Genomic DNA, 18,966 nt, shown 5'->3' with positions numbered 1-18,966 from the left:
AGATATTTTCAAGATGTTGCCGTATTCCTGATGGGTGTAGAAGTGCTGGGATTTCAATCCATTCTAGGTTGTTTCGGTGTGATATTTAATTAAGTTACCTTTAAAATGACCAATGTGCTGGTAAGTATTTCTATTTAGTGGATATTTTTGTACAAATAAAATTTAAAAAATCATGTTTTATATTCAAAATGGTAAAAAAAAATTGGGCTGTCAGGTTATTCACGCTATGTCTGCATATGCGGCTGACATACGCATGTTTTACGATCCTACACGTAAGCTGTGATGATGGTGTGATTTCAGACCACCTCCATACATCCACCAGGAGAGTGTGTCCAGGTCTGATGTAACAGTGGTGCTTCTTTCTGATTGGCTGAGCTGAATCGTCCCCGCCTAGAAAGAAACAGCCCAACTGGGTTAAGGTGCGATCTGAATGAGCTACCCTCTTCTCAGGAGGTACAACATGGAGGCCTGTATGGTAACGTGTGTATTTTATTTTCTAGGTTCCTTTGCTGCTCTATAGTTGGTTGGTAGGTGCTATATTTGAAATACATTGAGGTGTTTTTTAGTGTTTTTCCTAAAAAAAGACCTGGGTACTAGCATGCAGCATGTCATTATCTAACGTGTGCAATATTGTCTTCTCCAGTCCACCACACGTCTCACGTTCATCGATCTATTCTCCTACAATTAGAGCCTAAAAGGTCTCTGTATTGCAGACTTGAAACATGCCTATTACTGATTAGAACTTCATATAAAAGTCCATTTTCTCCAGATCTGTTGGAGAAAGTTTTTTTCTTTGTGTGTGCAGTGTGTCCCTGTGCTGATTGCTGTGTTGGTGGTGGCTGTCACCCTCATAGCCCTGGTTTTCAAAGCTGGAGGGCAAAACTCTGCACCCAAAACCCTCCAGGATTCCTCTGTCAAATATTCACTCGCCCTGATAGAGAAACAGGTTAGTCTTCTTTTATTTACTCCTTTTGGACCTCGAGTTAGCTATAAGCCCAACTCCAGCCGTTAACCTTTTTCTCTCGTGTTTCTCTCTTTTATTGGTTGGTCCTAGTTTTGTCCCCAGAACTTTCCTTATTACGTCCTGGTTTTATATATAATCCAACAGAGACTCATGAACAAACACACATTTCACTTCCTCATGCTAGCCACATAATAATAAAAAAATAACAATAAACTAGACATTTTCTGGAATTATACGAAATACTGTAAATAACTTTTAATTTTAATCTAGGCTCGCACAGATACCATTTTGTTCAACATTTTTAATTGTCAAATCAGTAAATGGACGCGTGTCTTGCAACAGGACATTACTCATGACACGAAGCGCTTCAGATTTGGCCTTCCCTCTCCGCTGCACATCCTTGGCCTCCCCGTTGGTACGGTACCTGCTCCCGGTTCGGCTATTTAGGTATGTAGATGTATGACAGAGTGTGTACGGTTTTACACTCCAGGACAGCACGTGTACCTCTCAGCTAAAGTCAACGGGAACCTCGTCATCCGGGCCTACACTCCAGTCTCTAGTGATGAGGACAAAGGTCATGTTGACTTGGTGGTGAAGGTAATTTATCACACTCAGCAAGTTCGTCTCATTTTAAGGTCCGAATCAAGCATTCAGACAAAAACTGATCTGCTTTCCATCAGGTTTATTTTAAAAACACTCACCCAGCCTACCCTGAAGGGGGAAAGATGTCCCAGTATCTCAACAGTATGAACATCGGAGACACCATTGACTTCCGAGGACCTAATGGACTCCTGGTTTACCAAGGACATGGTGTGGACATGAAGCAGCATCTCCACTAGAGAGCAGTGTTGTCCAACCAGCAGCTGCTGTCCAGCAGCTCTACTGTCCGTGCTGTCTCATTCAATCCAAAATATTTTAACAGGATCATTTTCCATTCGTCCGGACAAGAAATCTGAGCCCGAGGTTCGGACATTCAAGCATATTGCAATGATTGCTGGTGGAACAGGTGAGAATAGGGGCATTATGATTCAATATGTTTTAAATTTTTATTTAAAAATGTGCTGTTTTTAGGCATTACTCCAATGCTCCAGCTGATTCAGAGAATTACATCGGACTCTACAGATGATACCAAATGCTTCCTTCTGTTTGCTAACCAGGTGAGTGTCGCCAAACCAGCCAGTCAGCTCCTCGAAATGAAACGTTTTCCATGGTTCGCTCCCTCTTTTAAACAGACAGAGAAGGATATTTTGCTGCGAGATGAACTCGAGAAGGCTTTGAAGAACCACCCGGATAAACTCAAGCTGTGGTACACACTTGATAAGCCTTCTCAGGGTAAGAACATTTTTATCCTCATATCATGTATTTCACTTCTACATATTCCTCCATTTCCTCTGCTGGATTCATCCAAGTTGTGTAGATGCCTGCCACCTTCACTCATTATACTTCTTAATGACAGCCACCGTTGCCAGACAATCCAATTGCTGTGCATACTTCATTTACATCATGAATATATAAAAACAGGCTGTCTCAGTGTGACTACTGTGGTGGTTTCTCATCTAAATAATAAATAGTGAAGGTGGCAACTTTACAGAAAGACCTATATATATATACACACACACACACACACACACACGCATGTCTTTTCAAGTTGACATTAAATCCAGAAAGAAGTGGTAATGACCCTCTGGATGAGCAGACATTATAACATGATTCATCCCTCTGCAGGATGGGCGTACAGTAAAGGATTTGTGGACGCTGATATGATTAAAAGCCACCTCCCTGCTCCATCCAGTGATGTCCTGGTTGTGATGTGCGGCCCAGCCCCAATGATTCAGCATGCATGCCTGCCCAACTTGTCGAAGCTGGGCTACAGCACAAAAAATATTTTTGCATATTAATTCTGCATATGCACCACTGGTCCACTTTGAGCTGGGAAACTGACGTAGTCTCGTTTTACATTTGTACAAAAATGCTTGTGCTCATCGGCTCCAGGTTACAGGTGACTCCACTGCCTCCTGTTGTAAAGACCTGAAGCGCAACTAGCGCTAGCATCTCCACAAATAAAGACCTGCTACTGTGCTGCAGCTAGTTTCATTTTGACATTCACACAGTAGAATACCTGTTGTGTGTATGCAAAACTGTTTCATTGGCACATTTTATCACTGAAACACCTGAAAACCAGCCACTGGGGACACAGGTGACCGTGCGTTTCTTGGTGACAGGGCCAAGTCCAGGTAAATGGGGGGGTTGTGTCAGGAAGGGTATCCGATGTAAAACTTTTACCCGGTTGGCCGTGTGGACAACCAGACTGGCCCAGACCAGAAGCCGAGGGACGAGGACGATCACTGAAACACTTGGGTGGCTAGACTCTTGTTTGGGTAAAATTTATTTGGAAAGTCCTGTATAAGGAAGAAAGCAGAACTCCAACATAACATTTGTTCTTCAGTTCTGTGGTGTTGGGGTTGCATTGCTCCAAGGAAGCAATATGAAATCAGAGCTATGCAATATTTTGAGGAAACACATCACAGAAATGACATCGTTGACCCTGATCGTGAATGCCACTCCCTACACCCAGAATCCATTTCAGTACCTCCGGACATGAAATATCTGCTATCCCACTGCTCCAGAAAATGGCGAGTCAGCTAAACCTGATGAGCATCGTGAGGGGTGCATCCCCCCTCGTATTCAGGGCAGATTTCAACATCCACTCTGGAGTCACGAAGCTTCGTGACCCCCTGAAGAAATTCTCAATGAAGTCTTGGTCGATTCTAGCTAACTTTCCAACAGCTGCCTGGAAGTTGTTGCTAAGGACCCCATATACATTATGTGGATCAGCCTTGCGTCCAAACAGAAGGAAGAGGGTGTAGCAGTCCCTGCCCACCGCGGTGCAGAACCGCACTATCCGCTCCTCGTAGGTGAGACCAGAAGACTCCATGTGTGCTATCTGCATGGACTCGCTTAGATCTTCGTTCTCACCATTTCTGTGGGCTTGGTGGAGGACCCTGACAGCCATCTGAATCCTGGGAAGCCTGGTGGCCCCATCCAGTACTGTCCAAACCCAGTCGACCCCCAAAAGTGTCCTCTGCTCAGGAGTCATTACAGTGCATTTGAAAGAGTTTGGCAAGTTGTGCCGGATACTGCAATGGATGTAGGCCATGAGGAAGATCTCTCTCAGGGACTTGGCACTGGGGTGAAACCTGTTTTCTGGGTCCAGAAACAGCAGACAGTCCCGGACTCTGGCAGCGGCGACGTGAGTGCAGTCGGAGAACAGCGGAGCCAGTTCAGGGGAGCTGGGACTCACTTTCCCCAACAAGACCTTCAACATGCTGAATATATTCTCCAGATTGCCTTCTTACTCCTGGTTTAAAGTGTCGTCTCCCTGATGCACTGAAAAGAATCAAACATATATACATATACAGCCATGCATTTATACACACACCAACTCATTGATGGGCCTTTTTTACATTATAGAACAAAACTGAAGACCCAGGACTATAAAATAAGAAACATGCGAGGTTATGGAGCTTTTGTTGTGATGGCAGCATTTCCATAGCTGCCACATGGCAGGGGCATCCAAACTTTTGACTGGTAGTGTAGATATTCTTTTGAAAGGATTGCAAACTCTTTTCCATTGGAAACTCAAAATTTCATTTAAAAACAAGGAATTAAGATGAACTCTTAAGAATTACGCTTACTATCATATTTAACACTATTACAGACGTAATGGTGTAAAAGGAGGCTCAGGTTGGAACAATACGCTTACATATAAAAAAAAAAACATCTGAACATCTGAAGCACAGAGCAAGTGCCATCCATTCATGCAATTTGTGTTGCTCAGTCAGTCGAGTTTTTGGGAGTTAATCTGGTTGACTATGGGCTGGTATCTGTGGCTCTATAAACTTAATTTGACTTGTTTGTATTTGAATCTGAATTGTTCAATATCAGTTGTTGCATTAAAAATCTGAAACTGAATTGCATTTATTTGCCTAAAACAACAGAACAAGTGTCCTCATTTGTGACGGTCCTGCAGGTTGTGGAACTTTAACACTCGAAGCACATGCCTTCAAAGCTGCTACTTCTACTTAAAAAGCTGCGGCACCATTGACTAGCCAGTGAGAAATCCAGCAAACCTATAATTTAATGTCTTTACATTAACATACGTAAACATTTGTTACTCACCAGTATTGGTCTGTCCTTGGTGTTGGAGGAACGGGACAGTTCAGCACCCTGGCCCTCCTTGTCCTAATAAAATACGTGTGCTTGTTTGAGACTTGAAAACACAGCAGGAACTGGCTGAGCGGTGCCCTGGCTGGTTTCTTCTAAAACCCTGAGGATCTGTTTACTTTGAAGGAAAACCCATCTACCAGGGTAAATACAGTCCATGTCTGTATAGTCTATAGACTATAGTCTATATCAAGCTTTTAAAATATAGGTTGCCTTTGAGTCCCATGTTGGACAAAGTTATTAATAAAAGGAGGCATAGTTACGGTATTAAAGCCTACTCTCTATAGATAAAAAAATAGTTCAAATTTGAACAGGGCGTGTATAACAGCATGTTTGCCTGTTCATCTACTTCAACATGATATAAATTCCAAAATTCCTCAGAAATGACCTCTTTATAATAAGGTATATAATAATCCTAGAAGGTGAAGCACAAAGATAACAGAAAGGAGGATGAAAAGTTATGAGGGACTAAACTGAGCTGGTTAGGTGGAAGGTTGCAGCAGGGTGTCAGTATAAATGTCACTGGGGACTGAGCAGCCACTGTCCTCAATCTGCCGGTTTAAACGGTTCCTGGGTCACGCATTAGCATCTGCAGATGTTAGTGCACCAGTGTCCATTCACACAATGGCTGTTTGGCTCCGTCTCATCCCTCGCAGCAGCTCATCACAGCCTAGCAAGTACTGAAAAGCAAGAAGGTCCATGGGGTCACTTGGGTTATTGGCAAGCACTGAGGAGCTGTCAGTCCACACCTCAAACCCTGGTAACATTACATACGAGAAATGAAGCACTGGTGGATTTTTTTAGTATATATGTAAATATATAATGATATTCAGCCTTTTGGGGCAAATAAGTTACAGATTCCATTCTAACTGCTACATTAAATTTACCCGCTTTAATGGTATACACAATACACTTTATCACTTGTACTTTTTACACTTACACTTATACATTTATCTTTTTATTTACATTTTTAGATGTGTATACTCTTCTTGATATACACACACACACACACACACACACATACATAGTCTGTATAGTGCAGTCAGGAATCTTGTGACATAATACACACTTTATAGACTTCGCCATTGATGAGGTGTTGGTACCGTACTCACAGTCAGGTTGTTTATTCCTTCGGAGAGAGCCTCAATCTGCGTGATGGTGCCAGTGGTGACCAGCGCCTGACATGGCAGGAGTGAGCATTGTCACACAGTCATTAGTTCGTCCTGCAGCCTTTTATTCATCCATGACCACAGAAATGCAAGCAAGCTAATGTAGGCTGAATGGTGAGCATTCTCAACAATGCATGATGGGTATCGTTCCTGCTCCAGGACATGTGAATGGAATTTTGTGAACTAAATCATCAGTGCAGCAGGTTAGTGGATGGCACTGGTTGCTCATGCAAGTTCCTGGTGTTCCTATTGCTTGTGCTGCCCAAAATTAACCAATAACAGCCTTCTAAAGGACATGCAAGTGCTATATGTTGAAGAAGAACACTTGCACGTTGATTCAGGAGGATTTATTGATCAGTAGAAGTCATTTTTTCAAGGGATAATACCCTCGACAGATATAAGAACATACTCTGTACCATCACAGTTATAAAAAAGTATGATAGTGGATTGGCTTGTATGAAAATATTCAACTGTATTAAAAATCGATACCTTATAGATTATGTTTAGCCATAAATATTTATCTAAATATGCAAATATTGCACAAGTTCATTAAACAACTGTATCTGAACAGCAAAAGGGGATAAATACTTTTATTTGAATTTAGTATACACTACCAGTTAAAAGTCTGGACGCCCCTACTCTGTGGCAGTTATGGAGACTAAGATGGAGCCATTTTGAAGAATCCAGTACAAAAAAAACATATTTAGCATTTGTTGTATCAGGATAAAGTAAAGTATGTTTGATGAATCAGTTTTTTCTGAGTCTTCTCACTTTCATGGCTGCTTTGTGCATTATTATCATCATCATGAGATGAGTGAAAAGAAAGTGTTCAGTATAATGCTGGCATCACAGTAAAAACTCCCTGATTTGGAAAGACGCGAAACTTTTTGATAGTTTAGTGAAATTAAAGTGATTGTCATTGTGATACACTGCAGCACAGCACACAGTGACATGACAAGATGTGTCCTCCGTATTTAACCATCACCCTTGGTGAGCAGTGGGCAGCCATGACAGGTGCCCAGAGAGCAGTGTGTGGGGACGGTGCTTTGCTCAGTGGCACAGTTTTGGGGGTCGACTGGGTTTGGACAGTACTGGAGGGGGCCACCAGGCTTCCCAGGATTCAGATGGCTGTCAGGGTCCTCCACGAAGTTCACAGAAATGGTGAGAACAAAGCTATAAGTCAATGCAGATTGCAACCTTCTGATTACGGGGCCACTTCCTTAACCGCTAGGCCACCACTCCCCCGTGCTAGGTCACCACTGTTTATTACATAACCTCACGTGTGGTATTTCATAACCCTGTGTTTTGCTTTATAATGTTAAAAATGAGTAGGTGCGTCAAAATGTTGACTGGTAGTGTATACCTGTAATTTCACAGATAACTCAAAAGGCCGTATGTTCAACCTGGCACTAAATGCAGCACAATACGCTAACTATGAGGTCCACAGGGTTTACATAAATAAATAAAAAACAGAAAGAACGGGCATTATTTATCTGTACCTAACCCTGGGTGGATGTACACATACACTCTAACTAACTCAATATCGTGCTCTGTGTGACCAAAATAATTACACACTATCAAAAAGGGAGACTGATCATTTACAAGCTCTTCTCTCTTGTTGTATTTATATAAACCCTGCGGATGCAAGCAAGCCCCATGCTTGGTGCATACGTTTATTACCAGTTATAAGTGGCGTCCAGAGTGTGTTAACTGGGAGAAATGACTTCTCAGCTGCAAAACACACCTCCTGGTCCCTGGCATCTGGGCCCGATGTCTGGACTCCGAGTGAAATGCCCAGGATGCAGTTCATGCCAGTGAATTAATGGAGAAAGGCAGAGGCCACAGACATACGTGTTACACGGCACTGAGGGATTGAGGGTGGCAGATGAATGGCAGTTATTGACTGCAAGCTTATTGGTTGATGAGGAAAGGAGGAGGAGGAGGGGGAAGAGGTGTGGGTTGGCAGCATCAGCTTGGTGGTCCCACCTGCTCCCGCCTTCCAGGGTCCCGGTCTAAGATTGGGCTAAGGCCCCTGAATCCAGAGTAGGGCCGGTTCTGAGCCCCATTCACCAGCACCGGGGCCTGAGACACCTCCAATGGACAGATGTAGTCCGTGGAATCGTCTGGCTTCTTCTTCCTCAGATGGCCAAAGTTGGAGAAACCCAGCTTCTTTGGCTGCAAAGAAACATTTGTGAGGGTCTGTAATGGTGGGCGGGCCTCCTGTAAGCCCAGCTCTGCTGAGGGAGTGAATTATATTATCCTGCTGGTCCCTCAGAGCTGCTGCCTCTGGGAAATTGGACTACACACATACTAATGGCCTGGGTGGAGCACTGGGATTATCCAGGTCTGAGGAGTCAGGCGAACGGGGATTAAGAGGGAAGGAAGGGGTGAGAAAAGGACACAGAAATAGGAAGAGTGGGAAAAAAAAGATGATGAGAATGAAATAGGTTAGAGAGCAGAAAAAAGGAGAAGTGGAATGAAAAGTCTTAAAGAATGGAATGGGTAAACACGGAAAAATTTGAAAAACTAAGATACCAAGAAAAAGAGAGAGAGGAATAAAGACGATAAATTCCCTGTTCAGGAACCCCCACACACAGTTTCCTAATACTGCAGCGGCACTAATCTCCTACCCGCACTTTAGCAGTGGTGCTGAGGGGGGTGTAGCTGGGTGACTCTGTGAAGTCCCTCTTCGCCAGCTGGGCCTGCCGACCCACCAGGGAGTCAAAGTTGGTGGCCAGGTGGCGCCGCAGCAGTGTTTTCTGTGGTGGGATGTTCAGAAGCATGGCCAGTGTGTCCGAGTTGAAACGAGGCTCTAGGATCTGTCAAAGTAAAGTGAAAACTTGTTAACGCATTATGCAAAAATCTTATGCTTTTTGTAACATTAAGAAATGTGAAACACAAAAATGTAACATTACATTCATATTAAATATTTTTGATAAAAGTGTTTTGCACAAAACTTCAGACAATCATAACATGACAAACATGACAATCCAAAACAAAACAAAAAAAAAAGTTTAAATCATATATATTGCAAATATCAGTTATCCCTTTAGTAATATTTGCAATATATGCAATTGGCCATTCCAAGCCTGACAGTTCGGGCCAAAAGTTTTGAGAATGAAAAAACACTGGTTTTCACAAAGTTTGCTGCTTTGCTGCTAAAGTTGATCCTGCTGCGGGATCGGGGTGCCCCCAGTGCAGAGTTTGTTCAGGAATGGCAGCAGGCAGGTGAGGCAAAGACTTTTTGAAAGACGGCCTGGTTTCAAGAAAGGCAGCAAAGAAGCCACTTCTCTCCAAAAACACATTAAGGTCAGACTGATATTGTGCAAAAAGTAAAAGGTAAAGTCATTTTCTCTGATGAAGCCCCTTTCTGATTGTTTGGGGTTCCTGGAAAAATGAGAAGAAAAGGTGACGTTACCATCAGTCCTGTCTCGTGCCAACAGTAAAGCATCCCGAGGCCATTCATGTGTGGGGCTGCTTCTCATCCAAGGGAGTGGGCTCACTCACAATTTTGCCCCATGAATAAAGAATGGTATCAAAACATCCTCCAGCAACTTCTCCCAACCATCCAAGAACAGTTTGATGAAGAACAATACCTTTTCCAGCATGATGGATCACCGCGCCAAAGTGGTAACTAAGTGGTTCGGGGGAACAAAACACTGAAATTTTGGGTCCATGACCAGGAAACTCCCCAGAACTTAATCCAATTTAAACTTGTGGTTAATTCTCAAGAGGCAGGTGGACAACCAAAAATCCATAAATTCTGACATACTACTGGCTGGTTCTCACATAGCAAGTGAAGTCCCATGATCTTGCAGTTTGGCATACGGTATGCATTTAATGTTATTGTCTAGGCCTTGAAGTCTGATGGATAGTATTAATGTGTAGGCTAAAATCTATTTGCATACCGATACATTTTTTGAACATCATGGACATTGAGTTTGCGAATGGACATTGAGAATTCCTCAATTTATTACAGCAGTTTTATTTTTTTAATGTGTTTAGAAAAGAATTTCATTTCATTTTTCTCTGGTTGCACTTGAAACGAATAGTGGTTTTGTCCATCTCAAAGTTACTTTATACTTTTTATACTTTAAGTATGATTAAGAGCCTGCACTTTTTACTTGAGTAAAAAAGTTCAGTCAATACTTTTACTCGAGTCTTTTTAAAAACTTTTGACACTTCTGATCGATACAGGGACATCAAACATCAATATTTTTGCATACAAATTAGTCCACCAGGTGGTGCTGTGGAACGTTTTCTTTAGTGAGGTCAGCAGAGATGAGAATGCGACTACAACCTCCACTCCTGTAGCTGGCGCTGTACAGCTGAGTACTTTGATAGACATGATAACAGCATCTTGTATTTCAGCTCTGTTTTTACATTGTCAGAAACTGTAGAATATTGCAATATGTACAGTATCACAATATATTGTGATATAATCGTATCGTGACCCGTGTATCGTGATACGTATTGTAAGATACAAAATAGATAACAAAATAGATTTGATTTGTTGACCATGGTGTAGCCCTACTTACAACAAGACCCCCATGTACACCGCTGCCCCTCAGGTTGGGTGCATATTCAGCCAAGTCCACTGAGCGCAGCCACTCCATCACACGGTGATTGGACCACTGCATGACCTCTGATGGGGTCGTCTTGTTCTAAAAAACAGAATGGGCCGAGTCTTAGAGGGTGTGGGACTTTTTTCATATATCATTTGATGTAACTGATCCAATACGATCATCATGTTAGAAGTGACAGAGGCCTTGAAAACACTGCAAAGCCACATCACACTTAATCACTTATATAATAATCATTTTTCATATCTCTCTTTCTATGTGTTTGACAAAAAGACATCATTTTTGAAACAGCAGAAGTGACAAACTGTCACTGTTCCACCACGTGGAACATGTTGAGCCAACATGGCAGAAATAAATTGTCCAATTCACCGTAAAAAGCCTCTAGGATATAGGTGAACTTGGAATGCTGTCTCACCTCATCACCCGGCCTGCGCTTCAGGCAATTGGGGTTGAACTTGTTGAGGTGAAGGACGTGGATGGCACCCTTGATGCTGAGGTGATGGAGCTGACTTGTTACTTTCAGGAACAGAAGATCATCCTGGAATGAAATGATGATTAGGGTGAAATGATTTCAGCATTAAAATTCAGACATATAGTCTTAGACTCTTACCACTGTCATGTACTGCAGCATCCTCCCGTCCACCCTCGCTTCACTAAACTGGTCTTTGTACTGAGGCAGACCAATGTCGTCCAGCCAACCTGCTCACAGGAGAGATTTTAAACAAACAGAGCTACAATCTAACACAAATGCTGACAGGCACGAGAAGGGGGACCTACGTGTGACCCAGATGTGGTCGAGTTCTGATGACTTCTCATTTGCCTTGTTGCTGAAGGACTGTAGAGCCAGCTGTAACTTTTTCCGGTGAAGCGGATGCTTAATCCCCATCTCCTTTCATGAAAATGACATTAATGCTTTTAAATCCAGAGATCAAGGTATATTCCTGTAAGGGCCAACCAACACTGTCCAACCCTGCCGACATCATCACCACTAAACATCACAGGCACTTTTGACAATTCTGACATGAGGCCACACCAGTGAGAGTGATGCTGGAGATCTGAACTGGCAGATGACAGGTACGACTAATGAGTCATTAGGACACATGACGTGACTGCTTCACAGTGATGGTGGCAGTAAAAGCAATTTGGACATGTGATCATCAGTTGGATGATTGACAGGCTGAACGACAGACCAATTGTGGAGCAGGACAATCATTTGAAATGAAGAGACAGGCGTTATGGATCATCAGATGGCTGCAGTCAGTTATAATTGTTTGCTAAATTTCATTTTGTTTACACCCTTTTAATACAAAGTGATTATAAAATGAGACTGGTGACTGTGTACCGTGACTGTGTTTCCATTGGCTTTTTGCTTCAATTATGCTCATATCAGTGTTGCATTTCATCAGTGTGTGAAATTGACAATACACAGTGTTTAACACTGCAGAAAGTTCATATATACGTATGAAATAAGATGAGTCACTTAACACTGAATACAATTTCAATTAATATCATTATCATTAGTTCAGTAGCTCACTAGTTAAAGATGGGGCAAAGATATACTGTAACTTCCCACTGTGTTAATAATAAGCATTTTCTCCTCCTTTATAAGATAAAACAAAAGCACTTGAGCACAGCAAGTTTCCATATAAAGCTCTTTTGTAATTGTCTTTTTTCAATGATTGCCAATAGGAAGTGAGAATTAAGTGTAGAATGTCCTGCCAAAGACAACTGTATCACATGCCTTTAAACATAAGAATGTCATAGGGTTTAGACACACCCTAGAAGAAAAAAGCAAATCATGGCAATGTACACAGAAAAAAGAAAACCCTGGCTCAGTTTTAAAAAAAGTACTCCTAAGTATAAATTAGACAGCTAGAATGAGAAAAACATGGTAAACAAATGACAGCTACAGTTTCCTGTTTGTTACTCTACCTTTTCTATATCATGTGAGGCTGCAGAGAGCAGGGTCTGCCCGCTACTGACCCACTGTTGGCTCTGCCTGGCGTACTGGCCCAGCCCCTGGTCTTCCAGCCAGCTGCTCACTTGCAGTGGGCTCCACTTGGAGAACGACGGGTTTCCATCACTGCAACAAGGATGCAGGCAGAGTTTTGAGAAGCTGCGTAAAAGTGACTTTTACTGCTGATGCAGCACAGCTGCTCTATTCAGTCCACAGAACCTTGATCCTCGTAGGGGCTTCCTGTAATTATTATGGGATGAATATGGCTATTGTCTGGCCCTAATGTTTAAAGTGAATTAACCCAAAATGTACCGACCGCAATCCATTTCCTGTGTCACTGATGTGGGAGAATCGAGGGCCAGCCGTGGCACGTGCTCCTCCCCTGCGGAACCCGGCTGCGTCGGGATCATCTGCGGGCAGGCTGCCCGACTGGCTCCTCCGGATCCTTGCAAAACAGTAAGACAAGTGCTCTAACCTCACATCATGTAAAGGTGGGCATGTCTACTGGAAGGGCTCTATTTCAGGAATATCTCATGCAAACATTCTGCAGTTTTGATGGAATTACTCACTTCCCCCACAGTTTCTTGATTCCATGCTGGTTCTTTCTGTTCTCTGGAGAGACAGGAGACTGCTGGCCCGAGTCCACCCCTGATGACAAAGGGGAAAGGTCAGGCAGCACGGAGTCCTCTGCTTTCTCTGTCCTTCCTGAGACAAAAAAAAAGGCCACAAAAAATACATCCAGTCACAAAAAGGTCACTTTGCCTCATTTGGTTAGACATGTAGAGTCCACATGATTGTGCACCAAAAAGATCAAGCCTCCCACAGCAGCTGAAGGGGAGCATTAAATATATGCATAAAAAGTCAAACTAAGCTAAAATGAACAGATTAGTAAAGAAATGTGTCATTTTCATTCCACTCTTAAAGACAGAGGGAATGGCTCTGTATGCTTAAGGCTCCTTATTAAAGCTGTACGGCCATCCTTGTGGAGGCCACAAGCAAGCATCACATGACAGCACTTCAAAGTGCTCGTAATCCTGACTTCAGCTGTGGGCGGGCGGGCTTGAAGTCCTCGCTGCCTCCACAGGCTTCACACCTCTCAACGGTCCAGCCAGAAGAGGCAGAAAATGTGTCTGACAGCAGCATGCTGCGCTAGGACGCATGCAGCTAGCATCTTTTGCAGTGCAGTGCTGTGCAGTGCAGTACCTAGCGCTGGAGCACTGGCACTCCTGCAGCGGTCTTCCGAGGGAAAGCCGGAGGTAAGATCAGCCAGAAGCGGCGGAAATGAGCGTGCAGAGGTGAAGTGAGTGAGGAGAGAGAGGAGTTAGTCCATGCGGTTACACCTGCAGCATGTTGACATGGGAGGTCAGAGTGCACAGAGTCATGCATGAGTCTGCGGTGTGGCATGCAGCAAAGCAAAAGTAGTAAAAGAACAACTTCATAGCAGGGTTGTTACAGTCAGGAAAATTACAATTTGAAAAAATAAAATAACATGAAAGGATTATTTACTTAGTTCATTTTGTTCTTTTCCACAAAATATTAATAGTAATCCTGCAACTGCAGCAAAGCAGTATGATATCTGACAGTAAAACAAGTGTGTCAGTTTTAAAATATAATCGGAAAATATTTGAACAGAGCAATTGTCTGCTATAGTGCAACTTATCAGGACTCACTTAGGTTGAAGTCACTGTCTTCGCTCTCATCCGGGGATAGCTGCAGAGCCACCAGGTACTTGTCTCTCTCCCCATCCGGTTGAGCCCGTGACAACTTCCCTGGCAGCGTCTTATATCTGTCAGAGTATATCTGGCAATTCTGTGTGGAGAAACAAGGTGCATGATTATGATTAAATACCCGAATGGATGTAATGGATATTCGGATGTTTCAGTGGAATCTGAAGCTCACAACAACACTACATGGTCAGGTGTGTGTTAGGGGTTAAGGGTTAATGTTAGACTGAAACTGTCTGAAGAAAATACCTCTAAAACAGGTTCTACCAGCCGTGCCCCTACATGCTTGAGGAAGCAAATGAAACACAGAGAAAATGTGCACACACAGATAGTTAGAACTGTAACGAGAGGCATTTCATTCTAATCATGCAAAATACAAGTCATTAATTCTCACTGCCATTCATTATATTATGTGTTCAGTATTTTAGTATTCAAGCCTTTTATTCTGTAAGAATCACCTTGGTTAGTGACTGTGAGTAACTAATAGTTTGGAGCTCTGATATCCCGGTGTTGAATCCCCTGCCCCCCTCCCAAAATCTGCAGATGTCATTGCAGGGTACAGAACACAGGACTATTAGTCTTGGAAGTTTCATGCTCTTCCTCTAGTTTCACGGTGCCAATTTATTTAGTTCTGCATGTAAATGAAATTAATGTAAAGCTGAATAAAATAAAATAAAAAAACCTTCTGTAAAGATCCACTCTGTAGATCCTCCAAACTGCTGGACAGCAATCGTGGGCGAGGCCTGGCAGAAGAGAACACATCAGCACAGGCATAACCAGTTAGCCAGTTGGTTTTCTCCAGTTGGGTCTGACTGGGTTGTGGGGGTCCCTGCCAGTGCCTTGACTTGTAGGACCCCCACCTACTACCTAATGAGATGTGACAGGCTTACGTCAACAGAAGCCAGGGCAGGGGCGTGTGTATAGGACCAGGACATCAGACTGACAGGGTCACCGGCACCACTTAATTAAATGTCCCATCCTCCTAGCTGCCACTAACCTCTCTGCTTGCCACTGTCCATTGTGGAAGCTTCTGTCTCTAGGAGGAATGCTGGTTTCCACAGCCATCTGAAAACTGTTACAAGTGGAGAGACAGCTGTTGATTTAGGAAAATTCTGGAGTCGTTTTTAAATGTCTGTATTATATGGTTAACAAAACGTTAAAAAGTATAAAAGAATGCTCGTTATCAAGAATGCTTGCTATCAAATTCATAAAATCTTCATCACCCAATATTGGGTGACACTCAATGCATTTTAAAAATAAGACATTTTTGGTGAAGAATAATAATAATTTTTTTTTTCCTTCAGAATTCTACACACAACATCCCATAGTGACAATGTGAAAAAGGTTTACTTGAGGTTTTGGCAAATTTTTTAAAAATAAAAGAAAACTGAGAAATCACATGTGCATAATACTGAACAGAGTATACATGTACAGAATTCTGGTGAAATGTTTTATTTAATTAGTTTTGGAATGAGACACTTACATAACAAATAGTGAAAAAAGTGATTCTGGAGTGAATACTAAAGTCTATGTGAAGATGTGTATGGTGAGAACAGATGAAGAGGATCTTAATGAAGTGGTCCGGATTTCTTTTATTCCTACCTGGAGTCCAGTTCTTTCTGCAGCGAAGGAATCAGGAGGGGGGAGGAGCCTCTAGATGAGATCTGCCAGGTAAGAGGGTGTGAGAAAATAGAACACATCACATCCTGTATGCTTGGATTCCATTTCTCCACAGCTCCTACCTCATATCTACTGATATCTGTGGTGGCTTTATGTGTCAGGCCTCTGGATCTCCAGCTCCCACTCAGCTCCTCCTCACTGCTGCCACACAACAGCAGCCTGTCCCCTGGCACTGCAAGCAAGGACACACCCGACCAGTCATCAGCCATGTGTTGTATTAACAAAGACTGGAAAAAGACCTGAGCAGCTTCTCGGTCACTTAGCTCACGATTTATTAGACAATAAAGTTTATTAATTAGTAGCATCCCTAGAGATGCAATTGTTACACAAAAAAACAGAGCAAATGTAGATCATGCAACTGCACGTTCACAGACAGCAATTAAACAGTCTGCTGCCTTGCTTTTCTTCAGCTTGCTCAGTGTTAGTTAACCTTTTTGATGAGTGAAGAGGCGTGAAAACCCCATCCAATATCCTGAGTGATGTCAATCCCAAGGAACGTTTCACCCTTTCCATAGTTGTCTTGATGAGCATATGACTTGTGTCCTGCTTCAGTTATTAGATCTTTTTGTGGTGTTGAAGGAAACTTTTTCAGTGCTCCTCTCCACTCTGTATGCTCTCTCAATACTGGCATTGAGGTGTCATGTGGAAATTCTATTATCATATTTGTGCTGTGCTTGGCACCACAGTTATGTGTGAACAATGAGTAAAGCATTGGGCATCAGTTTCAGATGTGAGAGTCTGACAGAACTGAGTCTGGCATATGGGATGGAGAACGCCAAGAGCTTGATAACTGTCTATATAGGGATCCTAGCTAATAAAAGCAAAGCTGGTGTCTATTACTAGCAGCCATTTCCTTGTGGTGTGTTTCTTTGGTACTTGAATAACTGGTTATACGTTTGATCAGATGTGTGTATGTGGACAGCAGGCAAAGTTTTGTTGACATCCAGTTTTCTTCTGCAGACGTCTAGTTAATTCATGTAGGCAAGATAAAACAAATTATATTTAAATATATATTATTTGCATGATTAAAAAACAGAATGAATGCATGCTTCTGATAACCAGCTCTGTTTCTTTCTATATAAATCATAATAAATGTACTGCAAATGTAGCGCAAATGACTTATTTTTGAAAAAATAGTATAGTATGATGACATTTAATATTTTACAGAGAAAAACATACTGAATGCCGACTGATAGTCAAGACATTTGCAATAGGTCAATATCAGCTTCTGAATTTATTTACAATTCACAAAAGGTAAATATTCCTACAATGGTGACAACCAAGAGTGACCTTGCTCTTTGACCACCAAATCAATTTATCTCTTGTATATCAGATAATTATGGTCTCTGCCAAAGAAACATAATCTCTGTTTCTTGCACAAGGCTACATCAGCATTTGGGGGAAATGTATATTGTGTTAATAGTTGTGAATGTTGTGTGCTCTAAATGAGATCAATTTTACCTTGTGTGAGAGCCATCATGTCCTTCATGTTTCTGTATTGAGACAGCAGAGCTGTGAGCTCCTCTATGTGCCGGTTCTGTGAGGAAAAAAAGAAAGCTAAGACATTTAAAACTTGTCAAAAACGTCAGTAGATTTAGAATTTTTAGGAGGTGGGTGAAAGACAAAGGGCAAACGCAGCGATACGCTGTGAATCAGTTCTTACCTTCTCATCATTGGCAGCCAGTAAACACTCCATGCCCATTTTTAACCTTTGGAGCTCTTGGTCTGTAAAAGTTAAAAAAACAAGTCAAGTAGGGAAGCACGTCTGAACCTTTTGGGATTTTCATCGTTGTGTGTGATTGAACTGAGGCACGCAGTGATCGGCAAAGTGTCTGTTCTGTGCAGGGCAGACATGCATGTGCTGACCACTGTCCTGGGCTTAAATACCAAATGCAGAGTTCAGTTCATATGCTTGCATCTGAATGATTGATAGATCCATGAAACACATTCTTTGAGAATGCCACCATGCACCACAACAAAGTCAGACATTTGCATCATCCCTGGAAGCAGAAGCATTACAGGAGGTATTTCCAAAGTTTAAAAGCCCCCGCATTAAGGAGCTATCAGGCCGCGCATGGTAATGAAGAAGTGTGAGAGAAGCTGTGAGAAGCGCAGTTGAGGATTAAAGGCAGATTACACTGCTGAGGCATCCCCATGGTGATGAAGCTGAGGAACACGGGACTACGGGAGTCGGCTACAGAAGCACAGCTGCATGCTCTTGCAGATGAAGTGAGTGGCTGCATGCTTGTAGATTACGGAATGAGGGTTAAATACTGCCAGAGCCCGACAGGCTTCAATAAGGAGCAGATGGGACCATGACACACACACACAGGTGCACATGAAAGCATGCACACACACACACACACACATTTACTCTCATAGCCAAGACACATCAACATGGATGCATGATCACAAGTGCATGGATGCATGCAAGAATACACACACACACACACACACACAGAGTGTGTGGTGATGGAATGAGTATGACAAACATTGCAGTGCTTAGATGGTGTGACAATGACGCAGTGACAGGGAGGGGGTGGAGGGGAGCCGGGCGACTGAGCAGTGAAATAAATCAGAGGGAACCGAAAGGCTTACATTTCTCTTTTAACTTTTTTTTGTACACCTCCTCTACTGCAGAGGGTGCCGCAAGACCAAAGGATAG

The 18,966-nt window shown here is 42.6% G+C and overlaps 3 protein-coding genes across 18 annotated transcripts in view; 1 reads left to right on the top strand and 2 right to left on the bottom strand.

The window, feature by feature from the left end:
• The first annotated feature begins 419 nt into the window (after positions 1–419).
• cyb5r2 (cytochrome b5 reductase 2) lies at positions 420–3,031 on the top strand. Its single transcript, XM_028987777.1, has 9 exons — positions 420–475; positions 806–946; positions 1,307–1,379; positions 1,455–1,561; positions 1,645–1,774; positions 1,887–1,970; positions 2,036–2,121; positions 2,197–2,296; positions 2,690–3,031. The coding sequence occupies exons 1-9, from the start codon at positions 431–433 to the stop codon at positions 2,860–2,862; spliced, it is 939 nt and encodes a 312-aa protein (XP_028843610.1). The 5' UTR covers positions 420–430; the 3' UTR covers positions 2,863–3,031.
• On the bottom strand, positions 1,997–4,319 carry rep15 (RAB15 effector protein). The gene has a single exon (XM_028987778.1). The coding sequence runs from the start codon at positions 4,287–4,289 to the stop codon at positions 3,603–3,605; it is 687 nt and encodes a 228-aa protein (XP_028843611.1). The 5' UTR covers positions 4,290–4,319; the 3' UTR covers positions 1,997–3,602.
• ppfibp2b (PPFIA binding protein 2b) overlaps positions 4,214–18,966 on the bottom strand; it is a 50,403-nt gene continuing 35,650 nt past the window's right edge. For 5 of the 16 annotated variants that reach the window (XM_028987762.1, XM_028987763.1, XM_028987772.1 and 2 more), the window contains 22 exons: positions 18,900–18,935; positions 17,965–18,026; positions 17,763–17,838; positions 16,364–16,473; positions 16,224–16,285; positions 15,619–15,693; positions 15,304–15,364; positions 14,871–14,906; positions 14,568–14,706; positions 14,101–14,133; positions 13,467–13,602; positions 13,214–13,342; positions 12,873–13,023; positions 11,718–11,829; positions 11,551–11,639; positions 11,356–11,478; positions 10,896–11,021; positions 8,988–9,176; positions 8,344–8,532; positions 6,301–6,366; positions 5,144–5,206; positions 4,214–4,351 (listed from right to left, as the gene is read on the bottom strand). In XM_028987762.1, coding sequence (XP_028843595.1) covers positions 4,328–4,351; positions 5,144–5,206; positions 6,301–6,366; positions 8,344–8,532; positions 8,988–9,176; positions 10,896–11,021; positions 11,356–11,478; positions 11,551–11,639; positions 11,718–11,829; positions 12,873–13,023; positions 13,214–13,342; positions 13,467–13,602; positions 14,101–14,133; positions 14,568–14,706; positions 14,871–14,906; positions 15,304–15,364; positions 15,619–15,693; positions 16,224–16,285; positions 16,364–16,473; positions 17,763–17,838; positions 17,965–18,026; positions 18,900–18,935 — 2,087 coding nt within the window. In that variant the 3' untranslated portion in view covers positions 4,214–4,327. The other 11 variants (XM_028987767.1, XM_028987768.1, XM_028987773.1 and 8 more) reach the window with 9 other exon arrangements.

The sequence above is a fragment of the Denticeps clupeoides genome, chromosome 7 (genome assembly GCF_900700375.1).
Source record: "Denticeps clupeoides chromosome 7, fDenClu1.1, whole genome shotgun sequence".
Classification (NCBI taxonomy): Eukaryota; Metazoa; Chordata; class Actinopteri; order Clupeiformes; family Denticipitidae; genus Denticeps; species Denticeps clupeoides.
The sequence above is the reverse complement of the archived record's forward strand: the minus strand, read 5'-3'. Positions and strand labels throughout refer to the sequence as shown.

Excerpts from the sequence above, each read along its gene's own strand:
- cyb5r2 (XM_028987777.1), top strand. The coding sequence starts at position 431 with ATGAGCTACCCTCTTCTCAGGAGGTACAACATGGAGGCCTGTATG. Across the intron at positions 947-1,306 it reads TCGCCCTGATAGAGAAACAG|GACATTACTCATGACACGAA; the intron begins GTTAGTCTTCTT and ends GTCTTGCAACAG. Across the intron at positions 2,122-2,196 it reads TCCTTCTGTTTGCTAACCAG|ACAGAGAAGGATATTTTGCT; the intron begins GTGAGTGTCGCC and ends TCTTTTAAACAG.
- rep15 (XM_028987778.1), bottom strand. The coding sequence starts at position 4,289 with ATGTTGAAGGTCTTGTTGGGGAAAGTGAGTCCCAGCTCCCCTGAACTG.